Raw genomic sequence first — 12,570 nt, forward strand, 5'->3', positions numbered from 1 at the left:
TCAAGATCAGATCACACAAACAGTTACATTCAATCCTATTTTGCATTCCTCCCTGGGGCTACAGAAATAACCCCTGCATTGTATGCTACCATTCTCATCAGGAACCGGACCCATTATCTAACTGTAACAACTGCATTATATACATTAGTGCCGCAGGAGGAAACACTTAAGCTGTCGGTCATTACATTTCTGATTTTAACTCCTCTTGCCTGGCAGAAACTTAAGGGGAGTGTGTGGTGTAGTTGAAATGGTGACTTTTTTCCTCTATGATTTAATATCATATGATGGGGAAAGAGGCCGTTCAACCTGTTGACTCTATGCCAGCTTTCATAGCAATCCTACTTCCCCTTCCTTTTCTCCCTTACATCAGAATCAGATTTAATATCTTCAGCATATGTTGTGAAATTTGTTAACTTAATGACAGCAGTACATGATAATATAGGAGAAATAAAAAAATAACTTGATAAATAAATCAATTACACATATATATGTATATTAAATAGTTAAATTTAAGATAGTGAAAATGAAAAAAAATGTTTTTAAAAACTGAGATAGAGTTCATGAGCTCAATGTCCATTTAGAAATCGGATGGCAGAGGGGAAGGAGCTGTTCTTGAACTGCTGACTGTGTGCTTTCAGAGTTCTGTACCTCCTTCCTGATGGTAATAATGAGAAGAAGGCAGGTCCTTGGTGGTGGGTGTCCTTAATAATGGTCGCTGCCTTTCAGAGGCACCACTCCTTGGTGGTGTCTTAGATACTATGGAGGCTTGTACCCAAGGTGGAGCTCTCTAATTTTACAACACTCTGTAGCTTCTTTTAATCCAGTGTAGTAGAACCGCGCCCCCGCCCATAACAGATAATGATGCAGCCTGTCAGATGGTACCCATGAATCTGCCTCCCAGCTACACCAGGGTACAATTTACAGCTGCTAGTTAGTGGAAAAGCCAGCATATCTTTGGGGTGTGGGAGGAAGCTTGTGGAAACCCACACAATCTCAGCGAAAACTTGCAGACTCCAAGCAGACGTCATCAGCAGTCAGGGTCAATCCTTGCCAGGGCATCGAGAACCCAGCAAGGTACTGGAACATAGGAACAGCAGGTGGAGATTCTCAGTCCATCTTAAACTGGCCCAGTAGAAAATTCAGCAATCAGATATTAACCCTGAGATCATTTTCATAAGCCATCTCTCAACTCTCTCCAATGGCAGCACATGCTTTCTTCGATATGGGGCCTGAAACAGCTTGGACCTGGGTGAGCTAGTAAAAAGGCACCAAGAATAAGAAGTGAGTTTAGTCTAAATAGTCACAATGTGCTGGAGGAGCTCAGCAGGTCAGGCAGCATCTGTGGATGGGAGTAAACAGTCAACGTTTCGGGCTGAGGCCCTTCATCTCGACATAGTCTAAACAGGTGTTTGCTGGTTAGCATGGATTTGGTGGGCTGAAGGGCCTGATTCCATGCCATATGAATCAATGACACACCGATGTGTACAACAAGCCAGTTCAATCTCTGTAACGGACCTTTGAATTGAGTTGAATTGACTTTATTTCTTACATCCTTCACATACTTGAGGAGTAAAAATATTTATGATACGTCGCCGTCTAAATGTGCAATGTGCAATTTATAGTAATTTATAATAAATAGTATGTTCAACAGGACAGGCAATATAACGTGGAAATTCAGTTGTGTCAGCATGAATTAATCAGTCTGATGGCTTGGTGGAAGAAGCTGTCCCGGAGCCTGTTGTTCTTGGCTTTTATGCTGCGGTACCATTTCCCAGATGGTAGCAGTTGGAACAATTTGTGGTTGGTGTGACTCGGGTCCCCAATGATCCTTTGGGGCCTTTTTACACACCTGTCTTTGTAAATGTCCTGAATAGTGGAAAGTTCACATCTACAGATGCACTGGGCTGTCCGCACCACTCTCTACAGAGTCCTGCGATTGAGGGAAGTACAGTTCCCATACCAGGCAGTGATGCAGCCAGTCAGGATGCTCTCAATCATGCCCCTGTAGAAAGTTCCTAGGATTTGGAGGCCCATACCAAACTTCTTCAACCGTCTGCGGTGAAAGAGGTGCTGTTGTGCTTTTTTCACCACACAGCCGGTATGTACAGACCACGTGAGATATGGCATGAGTAAGGCAGAGGTACATGCATAATGTTGTCTTGCTTGCTTTGTAATGATAAAAACAAATCGTCTGAAAGTTTCAAATTTTGGGTGAGGTATAACATACCTGTTATGATATTATTTGGCTCCAAGATCACCTGTTAAATTCAGTTTAGTCAAGATTCAAGGGTCATGATTGTTTATCGTCATTCTTTACAGCCAAGTGTGAGGGAGAACAAAATGACTGTTCGTGCAGTATAAAAAACACAGTAAGCATAAAGGACACAAGATTTATATTTATTTGACTTGGGCATTAAATGCACTTCACGCTAAATGTCAGTCTTCTAGAATATATACTTATTATTTGTTAATTTATTTGTGATAATATGTATTACTTTCGTTGTGTGTGAGTTATATGCAGTTGTGTGTTGTGTGTGAGGTTGATAGATTCTTGATTGGTCAGGTCATGAAGAATAACAGGGAGAAGGCAGGAGATTGGGACTGAGGGGGAAATGGATCGGTCAAGGGACTTGAGAGTCCTTGTGCAGGATTCCCTAAAAGTTAATTTACAGATTGAGTCTCTGGTGAGGAAGGCAAGTGTGATGTTAGCATTCATTTCATGAGGACTAGAATAGAAAAGCAAGGATGTAATGTTGAGACTTTAATAAGCACTGGTGAGGCCTCACTTGGAGTATTGTGAGCAGTTTTGGGCCCTTTATCTTAGAAAGGATGTGCTGAAACTGGAGAGGGTTCAAAGGAGGTTCACAAAAATGATTCCGGGATTGAATGGCTTGTCATTGTGAAGAGCATTTGATCGCTCTGGGCTTGTATTCACTAGAATTCAGAAGATTGAGAGGTGACCTCATCAAAACCTATTGAATGGTGAACAGCCTTGGTAAGAATGGATGTGGAGATGTTTCCTATGGTGGGTGAGTCTAAGACAAGAGGGCACAGCCTCAGAGTAGAGGGTGTCCTTTTAGAATAGAGATGAGGAGGAATTTCTTTAGCAGAGAGTGGTGAATTTGTGGAATTCTTTGTCACAGGCGACTGTGGAGGCCAAGTCTTTATGTATATTTAAGGCAGAGGTTGACAGATTCTTGATTGGTCAGGGCATGAAGGGATGCGGGGAGAAGGCAGGAGATTGGGGCTGAGAGGAAAATTGGATCAGCCATGATGAAATGGCAGAGCAGACTCAATGGGCCAAATGGCCTAATTCTGCTCCAAATCTTATATCCTTATGGTCATGATGAGATGGTGGAGAAGACTCGATGGGCCAAATGGTGTAATTCTGCTCCTATATCTTATGGTCTTATATGTACTATGTTGTGCACCTTGGTCCAGAGGAATATTGTTTCATTTGGTGGTATACATGTATACAGTTGAATGTCAATAAACTTGAACTTGAACCTGATTAGCTTATATACATAGACTGACTATGTGTACTTAAGGTGACGCCAGGTACAGGAGTGTCTGTACATAAGGTGACTCTGACATGAAATGGTTAGTGGTGGTGATGGGGTGGGTTAATGGCTGGAGATGTTGCCCAGCCTGATGGCTTGGGTCACCCATCCTTAATCTCTGTTCTGGACATCCTGGGTAGAAGCTTGGCTACAAATTGTCCACAGATACCTCACCAGAGCCTGTGCTGCTTCTGATGGAGTGGAGGTTGCTATAAGCAAGTTTTTAGCAGTCAAAGTAGTTGATCCATCCAATTGTGCAGGTGGAGTTTAGTCCATAGGTATCTTATCCTGAACAATGGAGCAATAAAAGTAATAACTGTGCACAATCGCTCTTTAAAGAGCTATACAGAGGCTGTTTCAGGAAAATTAGAAAGCAGAGAGTGGAGCAATATATGTGCTCCACCAACCAACAGCAAGCCTCTGGGTGAGTGGATGACTGCTATGAGTAAGCATTTAATAACGTCCTCTTGTCAGCAAGTGTGATGGATAAAATGCATTAAACCTAGGCTGCGTAGCTCCATTGATTTTTCAGAGATGCTATCTGCAATGCAACCAGGGTGGATTCAGCAAAGCTCTTCTCTTTCAACGTCTGAAAACTGTTTATTCGAAAACAGTTGGAGAACTGTTTATGCACAAAGGCCACAGTATGAATGTTACGTTGGCGCCAGACATGTGACAGCACTTGCGGGCTGCCCCCAGCACACTCCTTGGACTGCGTTGGTTTATGGCGCAAATGACACCTTTCACTGTATGTTTTGATACACAGGGGACAACTAATGCTAGTATTGAGGTAAAGAAGACCATGCAGCCCATTGAGTCTGGAGTGGTTGTGTGCAAGATTTATCCATCTGGTCCCACTTGCTGAATGTCTCCCCACAGCCTGGAAATTTGTTTCGTCACAGGTCCTTTCACTATTGAAGACTCCATATACATCTGCATCCATGTCTTCCCCTCCCCCACTGATGATGTTTTCCACGTTACAATCACTCTCTCATTTCTTCCTCTCGTCATTTTTGCTAATCGTCTCCATTCTGCATCCACTTCTTCCGTTGAAGAGAGTTCATTTCTACCTGACCTATCTCAAAGAGTATTGTTCTGAATACCTGTCAGATCACACACCCCACCAACTCCCTCAGTTCAAGCAATGTTCCCTCTAATTAGTAATGACCAGGGTGCACAAAAATCTTGTGCTGTGCAATTTTTTTGCCCAGTGACAACAACATGTGTGCACTGAATAATTTCTTCAATAAAAACAGCATAAATAAGCCAATTCTAAATTCTGCAGACAAATCATCACAGACTGCATGTTGTCAACACCATCCATGTCAGAAACAGGAAAAGGAAATGTGATTATGTACTATATTGAAATATATTTAGCATGCCAGTGAGGTAGAGGGTGATAACCTCTGTACGCAGTTTAAATTCCTTTGTGTGCTATTAGCAAAAGAAGTGTGGGTGCATGCGCAGACCTTAAAGGGAACGTTGGTTTCAAGGAGACCAAAGCCAACCTCTTCAGCCAATTCACAAAACTATGTTCAATTAGATCTACAGATTGCCTTATGCCTTTGTTGGTCCCCACGCTTATCACATTCTGGAGCTATCTGTCTTGAAGTTAATGGAAACCAAATTTCAGACCAGGAGTACCAGTTGAAATGCCAAGAAGCTTTTTGCTCTGAATGTCTCTTGTCAGATCCCCACACCCCCACAACTCCCTCAGTTTCAGGGAGACCAAAGCCAGTCTTTCCAGTCAATTCACAAAACTATGGTCCTTCACTATGTTCAACTAAGTCTACAAATTGCCTTATGGTATTGTTGGTCCTTATGTTTTTCCCATGAATCTCCAGAGCTATTGACCTTGAAGTCAATGAAAACTGAATTTCAGAGCAGCAGTTCAACCCCACTTTGTAATGATGAACTTCAAGATATATTTGTCTACTGTCTCATGGGTGACTTTATAAGAATATATGTTCATATGATGGCCTCTGTGATCACCACTGTCTGGGTAGTGTCTTTGAAGATTAAAAAAATAGGCCAATGCTGGAAATCTTAAACATAGAAAATGCTGAAACAATAATCTGATCAGGCAGCATCTGTAGACAAGGTGTCTCAGAACTGATGGGTTACATTTTCTTTGAAGTGTGGCCTACTATAGGAACCCTGACAGACAATTTGGGCACAACAAGCTCCCACAAAAAAAAAATCAATCTTGTGATGACTTGTCTTCATTGGTGCTGGTATTAGGCAGGACATTGGGAATAACAAATTAGTTTTTGCATGAATTGCTGCATTCAGTGGAAAGACATGAGAATGCAGCACACCCTGGCTTTAATAATAGGAGTGTCAGACTGCAACATGTGCCCATATCTCCGGTGTGAGACATACTCTAGGACAGGGGTCCCAACCTTTTTCATGCCATGGACCGGTACCATTAAGCAAGGAGTCCATGGACCCCAGGTCAGGAACCCCTGTTCCCCTACCTTCTGACTCACGTATTAATGTTCCAATCTTTTTCGCATTGGTTTACTGACCATAAAGTCATTAAGGTTAAGCAGAGATTTGCTAAGTGCTGTTTTCTATTTTGGGAGAAATGTCCACTTAATATTGGAAGCCTATCACTTAATTACGCACAGGCAGCAATCTTGCAAGGTTAACTGCTAATTAGGAGGTGCAAGAATCACAAAAGGATATGTGCTTTTCCCTTTCGCTGAACAATCATGCACTTGTTGTTTTTCCAAGGTGATGGATTGTGGCTATTGCTGAATCTCAGAGGTACCACTGTTCCAATAGGCTCACCTGTTTTCTTTCTGCCTCCTCTACCTGGTTTTCTTTGCAGATATGACGATGGACGAAGTTCGCGAATACGAGAAACAAACTCAGGAAGCTACAAATGAGAAGATTGGAATTTTGGCCCCCACCATCTCCATCAGCGAGGCTGCCCAGCCCCCAGCCACACGCAGCGCCCCTGCCAGTGCACCCTCCACACCGCTGAGCGGCGACCCGCCAGACTTCCTCAGTGTGCCAAAGGACAGACCGCGGAAGAAGTCTGCCCCAGAAATGCTGACTTTGCCGGAGTTACGAGAGCGATCGACAACTAAGTAAAGTCTGCTCTGCCGTGAGCAGCAACACTCTTTGTGACATTTCGGTTGTTGAATTTATTTAATGCTACTTAACTGAAAAAAAAAGCCATCTGTTAAGGGATTCTTTAAAGCTTTAGCCTGTAAAGATACTGTGCTATGATCTTTACAACAGCAAGCTTGCATTAATACTGACTGGCCATAAGATTAGCATTCTTAATTTGTGATGGGGATTGGGATAAAGCTGTGTTTAATGGTATTGCTGTATTTTACTAAACTTTCTTTAAATTCCTTATTAGGACTTTTAGGCTGACTCAGGACTTAGTGTTAGCATGACTGATAGTGTGCACTGTCATATTAAAGCACTTCTGTGACATACTGTATTTACAAAGGCTTTAATCTACACTCAGTGGTCACTTTATTAGGTTCAGGAGTGAAAGACAGCGTAGTCTTTGGCTGATGTAGCCAACACACTTCAAAGTTCGACAGGTTGTGCATTCAGAGATGTCCTTCTGCACACCTCCTGTGTGCAGGAGGCCATCTCTGTCATCTTCCTGTCAGCTTGGACCAGTCTGTCCATTCTCCTCTGGCCTCTCTTCATTAACAAGGCATTTTCGCCCACAGAACTTCCTCTCACTGGATTTTTTTTTTTGGTTGTTTGCACCATTCTCTGTAAACTCTAGAGACTGTTGTGCATGAAAATCCCAGGAGGTCAGCAGTTTCTGAGAGACTCAAATCACCCTGTCTGCAACCAACAATCATTCCATGGTCAAAGTAACTTAGATCACATTTCTTCCCCATTCTGATGTTTGGTCTGAACAACAACTGAACCTCTTAACCATGTCTGCGTGCTGTTATGCATTGAGTTGCTGCCACATGATTAATTAGATATTTTTATTAACATACAAGTGTACAGGTGTACTTAATAAAATGGCCACTGAGCATAACTGTCATTACTGAAAAGAACGAAGAGGAGTGAAGTGAACCAAAGTCAAACAGGTTCAAGTAGCTTGCTAGCATGAAGTAGAATAGATAAGGATTTGTTTAAATAGGATAAGTATCATCCCTACTTGGCAGTTTGGAAGTTAGGTGCAGCGAAAATGTTTTTTCCTAAATTAGGCACTGAATGTTTTCAGAGGACTCGCAGTTGAAGCTGCTACATTGCTGAAGCTTCCAGCAAGTTTCATTCTTGGGACACATATTCTCTCCCTCGAGAGGTCTATACAAAAAGCTTGAATAATGTCCCAACAGCTGAAGGAGTCAATCTAACAACTTCCCTTTGTCCTACCTCCAAATCCGACACCCTGTCCTGTATAACCCTACGTTATTCTTCCTTCCAAACTACAGCTGTGTTCAAATAAAGATTCATTCCTTCACCATAACCCATCTTTTCCTGGACTTCCAGAATTCCCTCTGTGTAGAAACTTGAAAGCTTTTAATATCTAATTTAGGCATCGACCAGCTAAAACCAATTTCTTCCCACCATCAAGGTTTCCCCGTTGAGGGATGGTATAATTTATGGGATGACCTCCAGCAGCTCACCAAAACAACCTCATCAGTGTCTTCTGAACCCTGTGACCTCTACTAGCTTGGAGGACAAGGGCTACTGGCACATGACAAGACCACCACCTCCAATTTACCCTCCAAGTCACGTGCCATCCAGGTTTGAACAGGTACCATTCCTTCATTGGTTCTGGGTGTAAGCCCGCTAAACCACTCTCTGGGCATACCTTCAGAATGCAGCAGCTCCAGAAGACTGGACATACTACCTTCTCAAGACTTTTTCTGTATTTATATGGCCTTAATTTATCTGGTCATTTTGTCTTTTTGGAACTGTGCTGTAAGTGTGGTGATTTCCTGTCAGCCTCTTAGCAAGGGTCATTTCAATGCTTCCCATTCTGTGAGGACGGGCGATCACTCCTTCTCATCATGAATTAACTTGAAAGTTCTCAAATTTTTCACTTTTTAAAAAAAAATCGCCTACCTTATTTATTTTGCCACTAGGTTTGATAAACTGCCATCCAAACTGCTTTAAACCAGGGGTCCCCAACCTGCGGTCCACGAACCTCTTGCTTACTGACATAAAAAGGATTGGGAACCCCTGTTGTTTAGGAACAGCAGACTGCATTTTAATTGCATTCTTTGTGACTTGACAATGGCCCCCAACGTTCTTTGTTTCATGTGAATTAATAATGCCACTGTGCAAACTGACATATTGATCACCTCAGGACTGACCATTAACATATAACATTAACAAATTAAGAAAAGGTGCGTTTGTGTAGCAGTAAGTTATCCAACTGGCAGCCATTGCTCTAGTCCGTTGTTCCAGAAACATGAGCTTAAATCCCATCAGGAAAGCTGGGAAACATAAATTTATGTATTTAAGTAAATCTGCAGTTAAAGCTGGTCTAAGCAGCAGTAGCTATGAAGTGCTGCCTTCTTGTAAAAAACCTGTTTGATTCACTGTGAAGCAAAGAAACTTGGCATCGTTAACAAGTTGGTCTTGTATGAGACTCCAGACCACCAATGTCTATGACTTTGATTGGCATCATCAGTAAGGGATGGACAACAAAAGGTGACATTTCCAGTAAAGGCGACATTTGTTAATGAATGGTAAACCTAACTGAATTAACACAGAAACATGGAAAACCCTACAGTGCAAAACAGGCCCCTTCAGCCCACAATGCTGGGCTGAACATGTACTTATTTTAGGAATTACCTAGGGTTACCCATAGCCCTCTATTTCTCTAAGCTCTGTGTACCTGTCCAGGAATCTCTTAAAAGACCCTGTCTTATCCACCTCCACCACTGTCGCAGGCAGCCCATTCCACGCACTCACCATTCCCTGTGTAAAACACTCACCCCTGACATCTCCTCTGTACCTGCTTTCAAGCACCTTAAAACTGTGCCCTCTCATGTTAGCCATTTCAGCCCTGGGGAAAAGCCTCTGACTATCCACACAATCAATGCCTCTCATCATCTTATAGACTCTCATCATCTTATACAATTGAGCCACCCATTGCTGTGTAGCTCATCAGTATGAAGTGTGGACTGGGTTTGACATTATACTTGAGTTTCACTTTTTGACCAGGATGGTTCCAACAATAGGGTGGCATGGTAGAATAACATAGGACATTGAACGTAGAACATTACAGCACAGTTCAGGCCATTCAGCCCACAATGTTGTGCCAATCTTAACCTACTCTAAGATCAGCCTAACCTTTTCCTCTCCAATACACCTCCGTTTTTCTGTCATCCTTGTGACTAGTTAGAATTTCTTAAATTCCCCTAACATATCTACTTCTACCACCAACCCTGGCAGCACATTTCATGCACCTGCCACCTACCTTCTGGCATTCCCCACCATACTTTCCTCCTGTTACCTTAAAATTATGCCCCCTTGTATTAGATATTTTTTACCTGGGAAAATGTCTCTGGCTGTCCACTCGATCTGTGCCTCTTATCGTCAGATGCATACCTCTCATCCTCCTTCACTCCAAAGAGAATAGCCCTAGCTCCCTCAGCCTATCCTTGTAAAAGGTGCTCTCTAATCCAGGCAGGATCCTGGCAAATCTCCAAGTGCTTTTACAGCGCCAGCGACCCAGGTTCAATTCCACCACCATCTGTAAGAGTTTGTACATTCTTCCTGTGATATTGTGGGTTTCCTCCGGGTGTTCCAGTTTCCTCCTACATTCCAGAGAGGTGTGGGTTGGTAGACTAATTGGTTACATGGGTGCAATTGGGTGCAATTTAGTGCTGTTCACCCCTTTCAGAAGTAAAGCATTCCCCTTGCAAGAAAAAAAATTAGAGCAAGTCAGGCATTGGTTTCTGAGTCCTTGGATTGAGCTCGTTCTTATTAAACAGAGGTGATACCACATGCATCGTTCCAGTGCAAATTTGCTAGACACTGGTGCTTTCAGTCATATTGTCCTACATGACATCCCTTTCAATGCTGTTCTTGTGTCATAGTATGGATATCAGTGTGGGCATCAACTCGTAGGAATGGGTTTCTCCACTCTTCCTGACTTTACCAGACTCTCCAACACCCCTTTCTGGTTCAAAGGCCTTCAGTCATCTTATTTGCAAAGGAATAGCAGCACGGTAGAGTAGATGTTAGTGTAACACTATCACAGCATCAATCATCAGGAGGTTCAATTCCCGCTGCTGCCTGGAAAGAGTTTGTATTTTCTCCCCATCACCACGAGGGTTTCCTCCGGGTGCTCCGATTTCCTCCCACATTCCAAAAACGTCCGAGTCAGGGTTAGTAAGTTGCGGACATGGCACATTAGCACAGGAGTATGGTGACACTTGCAGGCTGCCTCAGCACTTTGTCAGACTGTGTTGGACATTGATGTAAAAGACGACTTTCACTGTATGTTTCAGTGTACATGTGACAAATAAAGCTAAAGGTAAATCTAAAGCTATACCTGCATCAATATGAAGACCTAGACAGTCTCCAATAAACCACTCTGATTTCACTCTTAGGTTGTCAGTAAATTCTCCTGCCTCATCATCAAGGAGCTTGACTAAAGTTACCATTAGTTTCACTGCAGCCTTCGCTCGTGTGGTTTTCTTTGCTTTTTTGAGAAACAGTTCATTTGGATTTGCCCACATAGGTGATTCCTTACTTCACTGTGGGGAAGCACCCAAATGCTGAAGACCTCTGATGTTTGGGAAGGGTGAATGAGATGGTCACCAGTCTGGGGCATTTCTATAGACCACATGGCAGTGCTGATAAAGCTAGGAACAGGACATTATACTGCATTCTGGAGAGGAACCCAAGGGGAATGAAAATGATCCCTTGCTTCTTAAAAGAAGCTTCAGAATTCTGGATTGACTGCCATGTTTCACTGAAAATGCAAATCAAGAATGTTGCTTCTGATGATGGTATGAAAAAGACAATCAAACAGAAAGACCAAATCATTATTGGCCACCAGCACTAAGTTACTGTCAGTGGCCAAAAGTTGTAGCAGCACTCCAATGATGCTTTTACCTGGTTCAATCTGACTTGAGGGAAATCCCTGGCAACCAGGATATTTTTTATTTGGTCCTGGACTTTATCTCCATGTTCTAGTGACTGCTGTTTATTTGGAATGACTCATCTTGAAATGCAGCTGTGCTATTTCTACGCGGGACAGATTGTACAAATGATGACATCATGCACACTTGCTACCTTCTGCACAGGGGCTGCATAACCCATTGAAGTCACCATGCAAGGCTGAGTTAACAATGTGTATATAAGGAAATATAATGCAACCAGTTGTGAATGGCCTTCATATGAGTGTCAATTGCAGTAGCTGTAAATAGTACAGAAGATGTATAATTTTAGTTTAATGCATTGATAATACAGAAAGTAAAGAGAAAGTCTTAGCTTCATACGTAATAGTTGTTGTCCATGGTGGTATATGAATATATTGCTACATATTAATGGTTCTGGGATTTGAACTTTAGGGGTTAAGTTATAGTTAGGCTTCATGAGTGTACCGAAGAGTAAGGGATTTGCTTATATTCATTAAAACCATTGTGTAGTTACACTTTTGAATATTAAAAGATGTATAAAACAGTAAACTGGTGAAGGACTTTTTATTGGAGCAATGGTTAAGGATATTCAGTGCTGAACAATATTTAAGAGTACGAGGCACAAGGTTATTTTCAAGAATGGCTCATTTGCCATCAGAGTTCTGAATGGACATTGAACCCATGAACTCTACCTCACTACTTTTTCGCACTACTTATTTAATTTAACTATTTACTGTAGTCAGGTTTTTATTATTATGTGTTGCATTGTACTGCTGTTACAAAAACAACAGCTTTCATAACAAATGCTGGTGATATTAAACCTGATTCTGATTCTAAATGGTCTTTTAGTGAAACATTGTCAATGGGCCAAAACCATAAGACTTTTTGCCTCGTGCCAATGTGGGTACCACTAGGCG

At 42.2% G+C, this 12,570-nt stretch overlaps 1 protein-coding gene across 3 annotated transcripts in view; it reads left to right on the top strand.

Moving 5' to 3' along the window:
- The window catches only part of LOC140203135 (cytoplasmic phosphatidylinositol transfer protein 1-like), a 252,355-nt gene extending 240,153 nt beyond the window's left edge, over positions 1–12,202 (top strand). For all 3 annotated transcript variants that reach the window (XM_072268988.1, XM_072268986.1, XM_072268985.1), the window contains one exon: positions 6,394–12,202. In XM_072268988.1, the coding sequence (XP_072125089.1) occupies positions 6,394–6,659 (266 nt within the window). In that variant the 3' untranslated portion in view covers positions 6,660–12,202. The remainder of the gene's footprint in view (positions 1–6,393) is intronic.
- Positions 12,203–12,570: the final 368 nt, after the last annotated feature.

The sequence above is a fragment of the Mobula birostris genome, chromosome 9, assembly GCF_030028105.1.
Source record: "Mobula birostris isolate sMobBir1 chromosome 9, sMobBir1.hap1, whole genome shotgun sequence".
Taxonomy (NCBI): domain Eukaryota; kingdom Metazoa; phylum Chordata; class Chondrichthyes; order Myliobatiformes; family Myliobatidae; genus Mobula; species Mobula birostris.